General features: G+C 43.8%; 7 protein-coding genes across 8 annotated transcripts; 3 read left to right on the plus strand and 4 right to left on the minus strand.

The window, feature by feature from the left end:
- Positions 1 to 93: 93 nt before the first annotated feature.
- On the plus strand, positions 94 to 2,845 carry LOC122621710 (thiamine transporter 1). Its single transcript, XM_043799664.1, has 5 exons — positions 94 to 841; positions 905 to 987; positions 1,347 to 1,648; positions 1,706 to 2,267; positions 2,328 to 2,845. Exons 1-5 carry the CDS (start codon positions 716 to 718, stop codon positions 2,587 to 2,589), a joined length of 1,335 nt encoding a protein of 444 aa, XP_043655599.1. The 5' UTR covers positions 94 to 715; the 3' UTR covers positions 2,590 to 2,845.
- A 653-nt stretch (positions 2,846 to 3,498) lies between these two features.
- LOC122621708 (thiamine transporter 2) lies at positions 3,499 to 5,535 on the plus strand. The gene is made up of 5 exons (XM_043799663.1): positions 3,499 to 3,821; positions 3,885 to 4,186; positions 4,251 to 4,576; positions 4,631 to 4,872; positions 4,936 to 5,535. Exons 1-5 carry the CDS (start codon positions 3,613 to 3,615, stop codon positions 5,195 to 5,197), a joined length of 1,341 nt encoding a protein of 446 aa, XP_043655598.1. The 5' UTR covers positions 3,499 to 3,612; the 3' UTR covers positions 5,198 to 5,535.
- Positions 5,380 to 6,814, minus strand: LOC122621712. Its single transcript, XM_043799666.1, has one exon. It carries the CDS (start codon positions 6,424 to 6,426, stop codon positions 5,599 to 5,601), a length of 828 nt encoding a protein of 275 aa, XP_043655601.1. The 5' UTR covers positions 6,427 to 6,814; the 3' UTR covers positions 5,380 to 5,598.
- Positions 6,815 to 7,105: 291 nt separating this feature from the next.
- LOC122621715 (thioredoxin domain-containing protein 9) lies at positions 7,106 to 9,240 on the minus strand. Its single transcript, XM_043799670.1, has 3 exons — positions 9,096 to 9,240; positions 8,661 to 8,896; positions 7,106 to 8,228 (listed from the first exon to the last, which is right to left on the minus strand). Exons 2-3 carry the CDS (start codon positions 8,835 to 8,837, stop codon positions 7,755 to 7,757), a joined length of 651 nt encoding a protein of 216 aa, XP_043655605.1. The 5' UTR covers positions 8,838 to 8,896; positions 9,096 to 9,240; the 3' UTR covers positions 7,106 to 7,754.
- LOC122621714 (lysophospholipase-like protein 1) lies at positions 9,236 to 10,290 on the plus strand. The gene is made up of 2 exons (XM_043799669.1): positions 9,236 to 10,041; positions 10,103 to 10,290. Exon 1 carries the CDS (start codon positions 9,331 to 9,333, stop codon positions 10,036 to 10,038), a length of 708 nt encoding a protein of 235 aa, XP_043655604.1. The 5' UTR covers positions 9,236 to 9,330; the 3' UTR covers positions 10,039 to 10,041; positions 10,103 to 10,290.
- Positions 10,040 to 11,063, minus strand: LOC122621713 (probable histone-lysine N-methyltransferase set-23). The gene is made up of 2 exons (XM_043799668.1): positions 10,296 to 11,063; positions 10,040 to 10,240 (listed from the first exon to the last, which is right to left on the minus strand). Exons 1-2 carry the CDS (start codon positions 10,948 to 10,950, stop codon positions 10,086 to 10,088), a joined length of 810 nt encoding a protein of 269 aa, XP_043655603.1. The 5' UTR covers positions 10,951 to 11,063; the 3' UTR covers positions 10,040 to 10,085.
- A 940-nt stretch (positions 11,064 to 12,003) lies between these two features.
- LOC122621283 (protein midgut expression 1) lies at positions 12,004 to 14,018 on the minus strand. 2 transcript variants are annotated; one of them, XM_043799103.1, is made up of 4 exons: positions 13,986 to 14,018; positions 13,839 to 13,902; positions 12,336 to 12,539; positions 12,004 to 12,269 (listed from the first exon to the last, which is right to left on the minus strand). In XM_043799103.1, exons 2-3 carry the CDS (start codon positions 13,871 to 13,873, stop codon positions 12,347 to 12,349), a joined length of 228 nt encoding a protein of 75 aa, XP_043655038.1. In that variant the 5' UTR covers positions 13,874 to 13,902; positions 13,986 to 14,018; the 3' UTR covers positions 12,004 to 12,269; positions 12,336 to 12,346. The 2 variants fall into 2 exon arrangements, with proteins under 2 accessions (XP_043655038.1, XP_043655036.1); XM_043799101.1 differs by having other exon boundaries at positions 13,839 to 13,926; positions 13,986 to 14,013.
- Between the last annotated feature and the right edge of the window lie 770 nt (positions 14,019 to 14,788).

The raw sequence follows: 14,788 nt of genomic DNA on the forward strand, positions 1-14,788 counted from the left end.
GCCACTATAAATTTGCACATAGCTGTAACATGGCGACCAGGTGAGAACGGAACAGCTGAGACGCGTTGCCAACCACTTCAGTTGTCTTTCCTTGTTTGCGCAAAACAGATGCTGCGTCGCAGTTGTTGTTGACGTGACGTAACAACCGGCGACGCAACAACATGAAATCGAATTTATTTATGGCTCGGAAGTCAATTGATTTTAATTGCAGCCGCCGTATAAGGTGAATTTCGATGGTTATTAGCCCGAAGTGATGTGCTGGCGACAAATCGATAACAGCGCATGCACTGAGCATGCGATCACTTGGATTTGGGAGTGCGACACGTGTGTAGGGTGACTGGAGTACTCTCGAACCGAACCACCCACCTGTGCGTTCTACGGGCGATTGTTCGTATGTGACTTTCAAACCAGCGAAGCCAGTGTGATAGGCTGCATTGTAAATTCGCAATTATCTAACAGCGATTTCTGTGTAAATACAATTCGGGCACTTTGAAGTGATAATTTCGGATTCGCATCGCGAAGAGATTAGATTTGAGCACCCGACGACGACGGCGACCATGGCCTGATAGACCAGATTGCCCGTGAATCTAGGCAATATATTAAGCTTCACCTGTCTCAGATGTAAAAAAGCCCAGCTAACGGCATCCCGTTCGAGCGCTTCACGTAAGAGTTGCGTAGTGCACGTTACGTCAGTGACCGTTACGAAATTTTGAAAATGAAGGAGTGGCTAAAGATCTCCTGCCTCCTCTGCGTCTTCGGCTGCATCCGCGAGATCCGTCCGTCGGAGCCCTACGTCACGGAGTACCTGTTGGGTCCCTGGCGGAATATCACGGAGCAGCAGGTGAGTGCTAGGCCACCATGTATTCATTCATACGAGTATAATACACATTTGCTGTCATTCCAGCTAACGCACGATGTTTACCCAGTGGGCACCTATTCCTACCTGGTGCAGTTGGTCTTTGTCTTCCTGATAACAGATTTTCTCAGGTAATTATGCGCTGAACATTATATGCATTTCCAACTGCACGAAAAAGGTATTTTCTTAATCAAAACTCAGACCAACTTGTTAACAAGTTTAAAGATTTGTATTATTTCCACAAAAAAAAAAATATTTTATAATTATTAAAAAAATGGTTCGTAATCGAATACGCATGCAAAGTCATCATATCTGTAACCATTATGTGACCTAGTACAAAGTCAAACTTTTGGCTTCGCTTGTCAAAAATTGATTGTGATTCAGCAAACTGAATTCGATAGGGAAATTTAATTGATTTGCAAATAATAGCTGTGCAAACAGAAGCAGGATCGATTTAATACTGAAAAAAATGTATTGTCTTACGTTTTAGATACAAGCCGCTGATAATCACTATTGGAGCCACAGGTGTGATAATATGGAGCATGCTCATCTGGACCACCAGCGTGCTGTCGCTGCAGATCCTAGAGTTCTTCTACGGCACCTATATGGCCGCTGAGGTGGCCTACTATACGTACATCTATGCCAAGGTGGACAAGAAGTACTATCCCAAAGTGACCTCACACACCAGAGCGGCCATGTTTGCAGGCAAACTGCTTTCCGGCATCACCTCGCAACTGATGCTCAATCTGGAGTTGATGAACTACAAGCAGCTAAACTACATAACGCTGGGCAGTACGTACAATAACTAACCCAACAATACCATTATTTACCATTCCTTTGCTTTTACAGCTCAGATTATTGCCATGCTTTGGGCCTTTTGCCTGCCCGGCGTGGACAGGAGTCTTTACTTCCATCGCGAGCAGCTGGCCATTACGGAGCCGCAGACCCAACTGCCCGGAGAGGGAAACCTGGAAGTGGTGGATCGGCAACAGGAGAGTACTCCGAAGCAGCCTAGGGCTCTGGGCCTTCTGTGGCTTCACTTCCGCAACGCATACACCAATCCGCGAGTCGTTCAGTGGAGTCTGTGGTACGCCATCGGACTGGCTGGTTACCTGCAGGTCACTTACTACGTTCAGGTTCTGTGGAAAGTGATCGAACCGGAACCTCTGATTGCGTGGAACGGCGCCGTTGACGCTGTCCTCACAGCTCTGGCTGCTCTGTGTGCCTTGTCTGCAGGCTATCTGCACACTGGAAGGCTCAGACCGCGAACATCTCTTCTGATTCTGGCCCTTTTGTCTGCCGTGGAGGGCGGATGTGTGCTGATCTGTTGCTGGACACACGACATCTACTGGTCGTATGCGGGATTCGTGCTTTTCGGAGCCCTTTACGGCTTTACTATCACGGTGGCGAGGTAAGCCTCATGATTTCTGAAAACACTGCATATATTTTACGTACTTTCAAATCCTTGCAGTGCTGAGGTGGCTAGAAATCTGGAGGAGGAAAGCTTCGGACTGGTCTTTGGCGTGAACACCTTTGTGGCCCTCATTTTCCAGTCGCTGTTAACCATGATCTTTGTCACGGACACTGGCTTTGAGCTCGATCCCGTTGGCCAGTACACGGCGTATGCGTTTTACTTTATTGGCGCAGCCGTCTTGTATCTGATATCCGTGCTCATTGAGTACTTTATGTGCCGCGACACTGACGTTGAAAAGCTGGAAAATTCTCTGGATTGAATCCCGATGCATTTAGGCAGTACTTAAAGTCCCATGTTGGCAAACACAACTCGTTACTTAGAGAAAGACTTGTTCCTATGCGTGATGTACATTAAGATGGTATTCGTGCGATGGTCGATTGTATTCCCAGAATATTTAAGTCATCCTTTTATCAGCAACCTGTTAACGATTCTTAGTATTTAGTGGAGATTTCCATTTATAGAGCGCACAATCAGTCTCAAGTGTGCAGGAATAAAGATACCGAGCTTTTATAGAAGCAGTGTGTGTTTCACTAATACTATCTGACGATTACCAAACTAATTACCTTTAATTTATAGAAGAGGACTGATTACTGATAGCAAAGTAATCATAGTAAATAGCAACCGTATAGGTTTTAATACCAATTTGTTATATTTGTCTAGAGCCAAAAACGACCGCAATTGGAAAAGGCTTTAATTATTTTGAAAGCACATTTGTTTATGATCGGAATCCCCTCACTGTTGTTACTTTACCCGGAACAAGTTCTTTTGCACTTAAAAAGGCTATCGCTGATTATTAACTTATCAGTGTTGATATTTTGCATTAATAGATTACAGAAACATTAATAAACAAGTGTCTAAGACTCTCTGAGAAATTCAGTGCAAGACCCATTTAAGTGCCCTGCTAATGGGCTAATTAGTTGATAATTTGTATGACCAACTTGGAGTGGGAACCGCATCAGGCGAGAGCAAGTTAATCGCGATCGTGACCATGCTCGGTGTAAGCGGAAACTTCCCGGATATTCCATTACCTCTTCGCACCGCTGGCCTCCACCAAATCGGAGAGCACTTGGATCGTAAATCGCGAATGGCCCAGCGCTGATTACAAGCGTCGATGGTAAATCTCTATACTCGGCACTAGCCTGCTAACCCCTTGGAAAAATGTGCAATTATTATAATAGCTGGTCGAAGCTCCACGCTGCCAGACATACATACGAGTATACCCGGTGGGATCACTGGTTGGCGTTAAGATCGCGATTAGAATCAAGCCAACAGCCGTGACGGCATGGAGTCTTGGCTGAAGATATCGTGCTTGCTATGCATATTCGGGTTCCTCCGGGAGCTTCGACCCTCGGAGCCCTACCACGCGGAGATCCTGATGGGCGAGTGGTATCACGTCACCCAGGACGAGGTCAACCGATCCGTCTACCCGGTGGGTACCTACTCCTACCTGGCGCTCCTAATCTTTGTCTTCCTCATTACGGACCTGCTCAGGTACCCTGCCCTTGCATGAATGCAATCTTTATGGGCCACCATAACCCTCTGATTGCGTTGCAGATACAAGCCCGTGATCATCGCAAATGCCATCACAGGCATCTGCATCTGGGGCACTCTGATCTGGACCAGCACTTTGGGCGGCCTGCAGGCGGTGGAGGTTTTCTATGGCTTCTACCAGGCGGGCGAGGTGGCCTACTACTCGTACATATACGCCAAGGTGGACAAACAGTACTACCCCAGGGTGACCTCGCACACCCGGGCAGCCATGTTCGTGGGCAAGCTTGTGGCCGGAATCCTAGCGCAACTGGTGATTGGCATGAAGTGGATGAACTACAAGCAACTGTTTTACATCTCCGTCAGCTGTGGGTTGCCCAGTCATCAGATAGATTTTATAGTCAGTTAACTAAGGATCCCACTTTCCTACAGCTCAAGTCGCGGCGCTGCTCTGGGCATTCTTTTTGCCAAAGGTGGAGAAGAGCTTATACTTTCACAATCGAAGCGAGGCCATAGAAGGTGCCACCAAATCGGAGGCTGGTAACCTGGAGAAGGGTTCAGAGCAAGCCAGTGTCGAGGAAGCTGCACCGGAAAAGAAGGTACCAGCGTGGCAGCTCCTTTGGTTCCACTTTCGTAGTGCCTACACCAATCCTTTGGTGATACAATGGAGCTTGTGGTATGCCATCAGTTTGGCTGGCTTTCTACAAATCACCACCTACATGCAGGTTGTCTGGAAGTCCTTCGCGAACGAACCAACAGTGAGTGCATCTCAATGATCAATGGCTTTCTCATCCTTGGGATTTCCCCCACAGATAGCTTGGAATGGAGCTGTGGACGTGGCCCTGACGCTTCTGAGTGCTGTGTTCGCCCTCCTCGCCGGGTACTTCCATGCCGGACGTCTGAGCACCAGGAGCAGCCTGCTCTCGATGGCTCTGCTGTCGATCCTTGAAGGCGGTTGTGTGCTGCTGTCCTGCTGGACCGATGATATATACTTGTCCTATCTTGGCTATGTGCTGTATGGAGGCCTGTTTGCCTTCACCATTACAGTGGCCAGGTAAGGAGTCCATAGTCTTGGTGCCAATAGATGTAACCTAGAAAAATACCTTATCTTTCATAGCTCGGAGTTGGCCAGCAGCTTGGAGGAGGATAGCTTCGCTCTGGTCTTTGGCTTCAACACGTTCGTAGGACTCATCCTGCAGTGCATCCTCACATTTGTCGTTGTCTCGGAAAAGGCCAATCTGAACTTGAATGTTTTCCAGCAGTTTGCAGTCTACGCCTTTTATTTCATAGTCATTGGAGTGGTCTATTCCATTGCTGTTATATCGCAATATATATGGTCGATTTCGAAGAAACCAAAAACAATTCAGGAGACAAATTAACAACAAACTCCAATGATGAAAGTGTTCATTTATCAGTTCAAAGTGCAATGCATATTTAAAGATTGTTAATAAAATACACCATACGGCTTTAGTTCATTTGGACTTGAATGTTTTAAAGAATATTCGGCAACATAATTACTTATGCGAAATATTTCCAGTCACCCAGTAAAGCATCGTTGATATCATATTGTCTTACACTTTATTAAAATGTAAATGCTTTTACAATTGTGTGAAAAAATGAAATAATATTAATCCTATGCAGCGAATCTAATCAGTGTGTACCATGTACATAATATGGCCACTACAAACTTAATAATATATGCAATTAAACATGACAATGAACGTCGTTATTTTCAATACGACATTCAAGTATCAGAGTGCGATTTCCACCCACAGCTTGGCTAGCAGAACTCGGTCTGATCCCCGCCATTGCGGAGGACCGCCGACACCCGCCACGTCATCGACTCATAGAGCATCTCAATTTTGTCCACCATATCCTGGTCGCTGTGCCAGACGTCGTACAAGACAGCTCGAAACTCGCTGACGTTCTTGGGCGCCTGATTCTGGATCCTCGGTTGGATGATGGCCATCAGTTGCTCGAGCAGATTGAGGTCATTGCAGACGCTGCCCTCCGGTCCCATCAGCGAGTCTAGGAAGATCTCCTTTGGCGGCGCTGACTCGTCGACGAACTTAAGATCGTCCATGTTGAAGATGTTGCGCCAGTCGCGCACTGTCCAATCCTGATGGGCGGTGGCCCAGGCCAATCTCCTCCTCTTCGCATCCTCACCGAGTCCGCAAGTGCTGGGCTCCTGTGACGGTGTGCCTCCACTCGGCTGCCTTGCGCCCTTGGAGCGAATCTCGCTGATCCTGCGCTGCAACGTCCTGCGGCTGACCTCTATGCCGAGTCGGGCCAACTCCCGCTGCACATCGATGGAGGTGTAGTGCGGATTGTCGCTCAGCATTTGCTCGACCATTTGCCGGTTCTCCAGCACCTTGGGCCGGCCCACCTCGCGCCTCTTCTCCTCCTCCTGAGCAACCGCCACAGGCGCCGTTGCTTTCGGCCTCTGTGGCAATCTTAGCGTGGCCGTCTTTCCCTCCAGCAGCTCACACTCGCGGATGCAGCTCACCACGCTCTCCACGTCGCACTCCAGGATCTGGGCTATCTCCTCACAGCTGTTCGACCCCTTCAGCGCCTTGACAATACTTCGAACCTCGGGAGCGAGCACCATTTCGATCACTTCTGTACACTTCGAGTTCCACAACACCAATGCTGGTTATTCGGATTTCGTATCCTTTATAGGTGTTTTATGCACCTGGCAGGTAAAAGTTTCTGTCCCGATTTTTGACGCTAGTCTGGACCTCAGTTTTATGGCGAGCAAGCTGCAATTACCGGGATTACGGCGTCATTTCAGGTAAATTGCTTCAGATGGCGTCCCTTTTCATCATTGGCGGCCATTCCGTTATTCGCCTGCGGCAGGGTTGGCAACCCTTGTTTCAGGTTTAGGGGAGGATTTTTGGAATCTCAGGATCAGCTGTTCAGGGAAATACCATCACTTAAATGCGACGTACTGTTTTCCAAGCTACTACTTTAAGATCTCTATTTCCTCGATGCTCAGTGTCGTGTTTTTCAAGTGAAGTGTTATAATATCGGATTGTCTTTAATTCTGGACGAAAGCTATAAAAAAAGAGTTCGTACAGAAATCAAGCGTTTTTCTGTACTTTTAAATACCGTGCAATGCAGCAATTTTCATCAGCAATCATTTAAATAGCCATATTTTAATAAGCTGTATCTTTTTTCGAGTTGATTTAAATAAAAGATTACCAAGCAGACGATATGCAATGCAAAAAACCTGTGTGGGAACCATTTATCTTTACAACCAATTACCAAGACGCTTGCAATTAAGTACGTTTGCTTTGTTTTGAACATGCAATTTAATCGTTGATTTCCTTTGATGCTTTGTAGAATTACAAAAATAAATATAAAAAACTTGTACATATGTGTTAGTTACCTCTACTGTAGGAAATGCAATACACCTTTTTTCGAAATTTTTAGAAATATATATGCCAGATATTTTGTTTGCTTGTCTTTTATGCTGTGTTTGTTAGTTTCTTGTTTTACGTACACCGTTTTCTTCGGGAGCGAGGGCGGTTTGTAAAACTATGTTCAACTTAACATATATACGTGAAGGGTGCACATTCATTTGGAAGTGCAAATACCATAAAGATCAAATTTTGAGTACGCTTAAGCTCGCTAGAGTGGCTCAGCCTTCGAGGCAGCTGATTGAACTGATAGATATTAAAGCACATAATCGGGGAAAAGGCAACCGAATAAGCCACTTATACTATGTGGCGATGGGAACCGTAGCAGGGGGATCGGAATCGTATAATTAAATAAATATCGCTAGAGTACGCCTAATTGGTTTAGATCCATGTGCTAGGTTTTGATTTGTGTGTGTCCGTTTTTGTTTCTCCATCGCTTTTGAGTGTTTCTTGTGTGGGCGTGTGGAAATAAAGCTGGAGCTGGGGTAATCGAGAGTGTGGGATTGACTGCCCGTAGTTAGTCATCCAGATCGATATCGGAGTCATCCGAGTCGTAGCCCCCACGTATTGTCTTCTGTGGGCGGTTGATGAATGGTTTGCGTTTCACATCTGGTGGCTGCATCAGATCGCCCTTGTAGTCAATGGCCCCCGAGTGGGCGATGCGCCACTCCAGCATTTCGGTGGCAAAGTCATCGCAGTTGCCCAGATCGGTGAATCCGACAATGAAGTCCTTGGTCTTGCTGTCCTTCACCAGGGCAATGGTGGGTATCACCTTGATGCGCAGCCGCTGGGTGAGGAAAGGAGTCTTTTCGGCATTCACCTTGCAGAACTTGGCCTCCACGTGCTTGGCTGCGAGGATCTTCAGGTGCATGTCCACGATCTTGCAGCGCTCGGTGCTATCGCGGTAAAAGTGGCAAACAATGTTTGGCGACTTTTTCGACATCTCAAAAAACTCCTTTTCGTCGGCCAGCTCGGTGTAGGTGCCATGACCCTAAAATGAATTAAAAATTAGTTTGGCGATTATTGAGCGTATTGCGTTAACAAGGTTTTTTTAAAAGGATTATTTCTATTTCAACTAACTGCGCCTTAAGAGTATTTTATGATAAATTGAATTATGTGTAAGTGAAATAGTCCAATTGGAGTTAGCTCAAAACTGCGACCAGTGTAGGTATGTAATCCAATTTGGAGTTAGTAAAATAATATTTAAATATTGTTTAGTCCAAATATCATTACTTAAAATTGGCTTCCTGATGAATTTTAATACTCTGTATGTAATTAAAAGTTAATTCATCGAAGTAAGTGTTATGGAAGTCCTAAAAGTCGTATCACGAATACCAGTTGGTCATATGCCACTTAGAGAACAAACTCGAAGAATGTTGAATAGTTAAGTGCTACAAAGATCCCTATAGCAAGGAACACCTACGTTTCTGAGCCACTCCTGCTTCTTGTTGTTCAGGTCCTTCATCTCGCGGAGGCGCTGCTCCCTCAGCACCTTCAAGTCATCCGAGTCGAGGTTGTCCAGGCGGTCGAGCTGCTGGTCCAGCTGCTGCTCGATGGTCTTGGCCGCCGTGAACAGTTGGTTCTCCAGTAGGTTGGCCATGTTTTCTCGTCCAGTTGCTGCTCCTCTGCGTGTCTTGCTGTTTCTCCGTTATTCGCACTCTGCGTGTGGTGTGTTCGTGTTGGCGTCGATTGGTGAGCGTGTGTGCGTGTGGTTCCGGCAGAAATGGAAAGGCGTAGTCATGGAGCCGCAGATGCGTCATGTTTTGTGGAAAATTCAGTTAAGTAAGGCATGTTTCGGCGAAAGTGCAGTGCATCTCGTAGGAGGCGCACACAAATCGATTATTTCGAGGGTACTCACGTTTTATTTTCACTTATTTCATTGATTTTACTGCTTAAAAGTTTATTTAGACGTATGGATCTGTGTGACCGTTGGACTTTACATACGAGAATACAAAGCGCCCCTTTATGTTGAAAATACCATTGCAGTATTATTTAACATCAGCTGTTCTCGCCGTATCGGCTGGCCACACTGTCGCCCTTTGATGTTATTCCGATAGTGCATATATATTTAGTTGATCAAAGGTGAATTAAAAATGAAGCCAGCCCTGACAACGGTCAATGCCACTGGCAAACACACCGCCTCCGTGATATTCTTCCACGGATCCGGCGACACCGGTCCCAATGTACTGGAATGGGTGCGCTTCCTGATCGGTCGGAATCTGGAGTACCCGCACATAAAGATCCTTTATCCCACGGCTCCCAAACAGAAGTACACCCCGCTGGACGGGGAACTGTCCAACGTGTGGTTCGATCGCAAGTCCGTAAGCATTGCCGCGTCGGAAAGCAAGAAGAGCATGTCCCAGTGCTATGAGGCGGTCAATCAGCTGATCGACGAGGAGGTGGCCAGTGGAATTCCGCTGAGCAGGATCATTGTGGGCGGATTCTCTATGGGTGGCGCTTTGGCCTTGCACACGGGCTACCATTTGAGACGCAGTTTGGCCGGCGTATTCGCACACTCCTCGTTCCTGAACCGCGGCTCCGTTGTCTATGACTCCCTGGCCAACGGCCCAGCGGATTCTCTTCCCGAGCTGCGAATGTATCACGGGGAACGGGATACTCTGGTGCCTAAGGACTGGGGTCTGGAAACCTTCGAGAATCTTACAAAACTGGGTGTCAAGGGCTCATTCCATCCGTTGAGGAACACCATGCACGAACTGAAAACCGCCTCAATCACAGATCTGCAGCAATGGATTTATGAAAAACTACCTCCGTTGGAAAGCCAAGTGCAGAACAAACTGTGAGTGGTAAGTATTTACATTTACTTAAGTAGACAATGATAATAATTTATTTAACCATCTATTGTAGTGTTTGGCATGAAACCCGTGCATTTGGAAGCACCGCAGAGGCAAGGCTTTCCACCTGTCACCTTTTTATACTGCCCTTCTCCGCCATAATGAAAGCATAACTCCTCCGCGGCCGCAATATCCCTTGCTGCGAAAATACCTAAGAAATTACACATGACGAGAGAAGTCCGATCAGAATCAGCAATAAAACTCGCCTATTTTTGGTACGGGACAGTCTATTCGCACAGCTGCTATATGGCAGTTCGGTTCGCAGCTGTGGTTCAGGTAGCGTCCAATGTTTCCACGTCTGGATGGGTCCACGATGGTCACCTGTTGCTTCTTATCGCTAGTGTATTCATTCAGAACCAGGACATAGTTCATCAGGCCGAGCTCTTCATTGACTTGCAAGCGTCTCTTTGCCTCGGTCACCGTTAAAAGTTCTCCGGCATACTCGCAGATGTAACCTCCTTTTGGAATGCTGACTGTAGTCCTTAGTCCTTTGGACCCGTATACCGGCGAATCGAATATTTCCAATTGCTTCCTTGGACCTAAGTACACAAGACGATTGGAGCAGGTGCTTCTACAGCATTTGCATAGCTCATTGCACTCGATGACAGGATTTGCGGAATTCCGAAGAATTAATTCGCTGCCATCTCCTGTAAACTCATATTGACCTCCATGTGGACAGGCTTCGCTGTTTTCGCATGCTCCTTTGCAGCGACAGTGGTTCAAGAGAACGGAATTGTACTCGTCCGCCAAGCATTTGAATTCTTCACTGTCATCGCTGGGCATCAATACAGATTCCAATATGTATTCGAGTTCATCTGGGTGCTCATAGTCGTCATTTGGAGCTGTTTCAGATCCGTCCATTCCAAAGTTTGTTTACCTTACTTCTAGGACTAGAATTCGTTTTATTAATGCATGACAAACTCAAGCGGTTTTTTAAGAATACTCCACTTTGTTACCTCGGTCACACTCTTAATTTAAAAATGTTCCCTAATTTAAATAAAAACCGTTTCGAAAGGAAATTGCATTTATTGCATGATGATATACAAACGAATATCCTTGTAGCTGCAATTCGACCGCTTAACTTCTAGCGTTGCCAGACTTTTCGCAGTAAAGTAACTGCCCTGTGATGAGCGCCCATATTTCAGATTTCCCCTGCATGTTGAGTTGCCACCGCTCCACCATGGTGGACTTCCCACTCCTCCATCGTGGTGGGCTTCCATTTCGGAGCGATGAAGGGGCTGATTTGGATCCAATCGAAGTTGTCGAACGATTGGCAGCACGTCTGAACTTTATGGGAGCCTGGTAGAAGTTCATCGAGTCGATGGCTTCGAAATGGTTCTGAATGTATCGATTTTATTGGGCATTGGACGCTGGGCGGAGGGACATCATTCGGATTGCAGGGCCATGGTACTTGCACATTGGAAAGTATGGATATTTACGTCAATGTGATTTTGCTAAATTTCACTTTTTGCGCTGCCCTTTTGTTTCTGTCCTTCTGAATATGCATCATTTTGTTGTATTGGTTACTGATAGACTTGAAATTTCGGCTCTATTTTCTAAGAAAGTTTTTAAGACACAAAAAATATTTAGAAATTATTTAAATTTCTGCATAAATCTCATCACCCCAAATTTTTTTTATTTCTATGCTATAAAAAAACTTTTTTTTATAGCCAAAATCGTAAAGAAATGGGAGTTTATAAAATGGTTTTATGTAAGCAAACCATAAAAATAAAATGGGTCCAAGTTTATATTAACCATTAATTGTCGAACCATTGAAGGACCCATTTAGCCATCATGTCTGATTTTCACTGTACTTAAGCAATGCAAAAAATAGAATTTATTTTTCTGAAAATAATCATAAATGTAGTAGAATTTTTATATGAGTCTCAAAACTTTTTCTTTTTATTTTATTTTTTTAAGTAATATAATCTGCGTTTGAACATCATAAATATTTATATATAAAAAATCTTTTGCGTTAAAACATCTTTTGCATTAGCTGGAGATTCACAATATATGTAGTTAGAAGGTGTTGTAATATTTATTTGTACTGATACTGAAACAGTTTAACAGTTATTCTCTTCTAAAAGGCTCCAGCGGTGTTTGTTTCTGTAAATTGGTGGCAATTAATCTGGATGAATGGAATTATGCAAAGCCTGCAACATTTTTCACAGTGTACTAATCTGAAATTGTATATAATTAAAATTTTATTGAATTTCTATTTCAATTTATTATATTTATTATCTTACCATAGATGATTTTATTTGCTTAGGGCATCCTTGATTTTATCGTATCCAGACTGGATATTTTCGGTTACTTTGTTGGTTAGCTTGGTAACATCATCCTCCTTTTCGTAGTAGGCAATGAAGTAGATGGCCAAGCCGACCACAATGCCGATCACCAGAAATCCACTGATGATTGAGATTAGCACACTAAGTGCACAGTTGAAGCAGCTAAATATGTTGAGAATATAAAAGTTATTATATGTTTCTTAAACTGGTAATCATAATGTACGTATTGTGGCTTATTGTCATTGAAATTGTTATCATTAGCACCAAAAGGATGTTAAATAGCCTTTTTCTCATAGCAATGATGCAATACTTTCAAATTAATTACGCATGATAAGTTGGCCAATAAAAATGCACCCCAAATTACACTAGTAGATAAATTTCCACCCCATCAGCGAGTTAGCGTTAACAACTACGTCCTGAGGGCCAAGAGCTGGCATTCCAACGGAAATGCGAAACCGGCGCCGAGCTGCCGTTTGTTGGCTAAAACCAAATGGGGCGGGATATGGAGATTCCTGAGGGTAGATATGTATTTGAGAAATAATTCCGTCGCGCCTCGATGGAGCCAGGACTTTCTGGTGCCAGATGGTACATAAAGGGAAACTAATGCGACGCACAGTAGTAGTACGAAGTGCTCGACATGACCACATTTTTTCGTTCGTATCTCATAGATACGCAAAAAAACGCGCGTCTTCATTTCTGGTCAGTGTGCGCGAATATGAACAAATATATACATTCTTATGTGCAAACATATATAAACGAGGGCCTTAGGAAGCGTGAGCTGGAATAATAATAAGTAGTCTTCTGTGGATACCATGTTGCATGTCATGTACATATACATATATTTCACAGCAAATATGCGTATGGAACCATGGACAATTAAGTAATTCATTCTGCCAGCTGAATGTTTGTGTTTGTATGGATGCGATGATGATATACCATGGAAAGTGGATACTGATACTTTCAGGTAGAAGGGCAGAATGGATCTGAGTACAGATTCTCGAGCGGTTTGTTTACCTGTCATTGTTTATTGTTCGGTTGCGATATGAAAACCTGTATGTATAAGAGTTGCAAGCGAGAATTCGCACTGGGGATTGTTATTTCCAGTTTTCTCTAAATTCGGCGGCTTCCGCTTTAAAATTACAATGCTCTCATTGCGACGCCATGAGTATATAAATAGTATAGTTAAACCAGCTCCCTTGTGAGAGCTTTCTGCGAATATAAATGTTTTCCTGGGAGTCATACAATAAGTATGTAAATAATGGGAGCTGAGCTATCAGGTGGTTGCACACTTTCTTATCTTACTCGCCGTCTTACTCACAGCTCGCGATCTATTTATAATTCATGGGCCGAAACTTAATGTTTCCCTACTTATAGAATACTTCTTACACTTCAAGAACTCTTTTATTTCAAACTTACAAGATGCCGGAGTCTTACAACGCCAATCTAATTATTATAACTTACCAGCAGGCTACGTTTCCGGCTAGGCACTTGCACATGTTGGTATCTTTTTTTGTTGAGACGATTCCTAATGAATATAAAAAATTTGGGTCTGCAATTAAATAAATATTAAGAACATTACACCCGTCTGAGCGCAAATATCCAGCTTACAATCAAAATCAACCGCCTTTGTCGACAAAATTTGTTTAACTAACCCAAAGAGAATGAGAATGAGTTTCAGTTCGGTTCGAAAACTTCTCTGTCATACATGCTCGACGTCGCACAGTGACGCAAGGTTGATTAGTTCGAGTTCAATATTAAATATAATATTGAAAATATGACATTTATTATTAAAATGAAAAATATTTTTATTAAATGTCCTCAAATTATTGTAAAAATTGCATTGAATTGTTATCAAATATTATTTTTAGGCAACATATATACAAAAATTCGCAAACATTTAATTTTCCTAAGATTTCAGTTTTACCCTTACCATGCGAATTTTTAGGATAAATGTTCATATTTTTCCCCCTTAATATATCATATATTTTAAATTAAAAGCTGAAGTCAATTAAATCATGCTTCTTCAATGCAACTTATGGAAGTGCACTCTGACTGAAGTCTGGTTGCAAGCACATAACAACTGCCTCCCAAATGTTCGATTCAGTAGAAGAGATATCTCAAGTTGGCCAAGGTTGAAAACTATGTCCTTTATCCTTTGATTTTTGCTTGCCCTCCAAAAGCAGAAGAACTACTTAATGTGAAAAGCGTGAATGCTGTACAAACTTCTTTTGCTCTCAACTTCTGAGCTCTTATACAAATATTTAACGACTCGGGGTGAGAAGTTGAATGGAGCGTAAACAACTTAAAAACACATCAAAATTAACCCTAAGAAACACATTAGAATTAACCCCAGACACATTTGGTGTGGTACTCCGTATCAAAATAGAATCAAGTATAAGATTATCACACAC

The sequence above is a fragment of the Drosophila teissieri genome, chromosome 3R, assembly GCF_016746235.2.
Source record: "Drosophila teissieri strain GT53w chromosome 3R, Prin_Dtei_1.1, whole genome shotgun sequence".
Taxonomy (NCBI): Eukaryota; Metazoa; Arthropoda; class Insecta; order Diptera; family Drosophilidae; genus Drosophila; species Drosophila teissieri.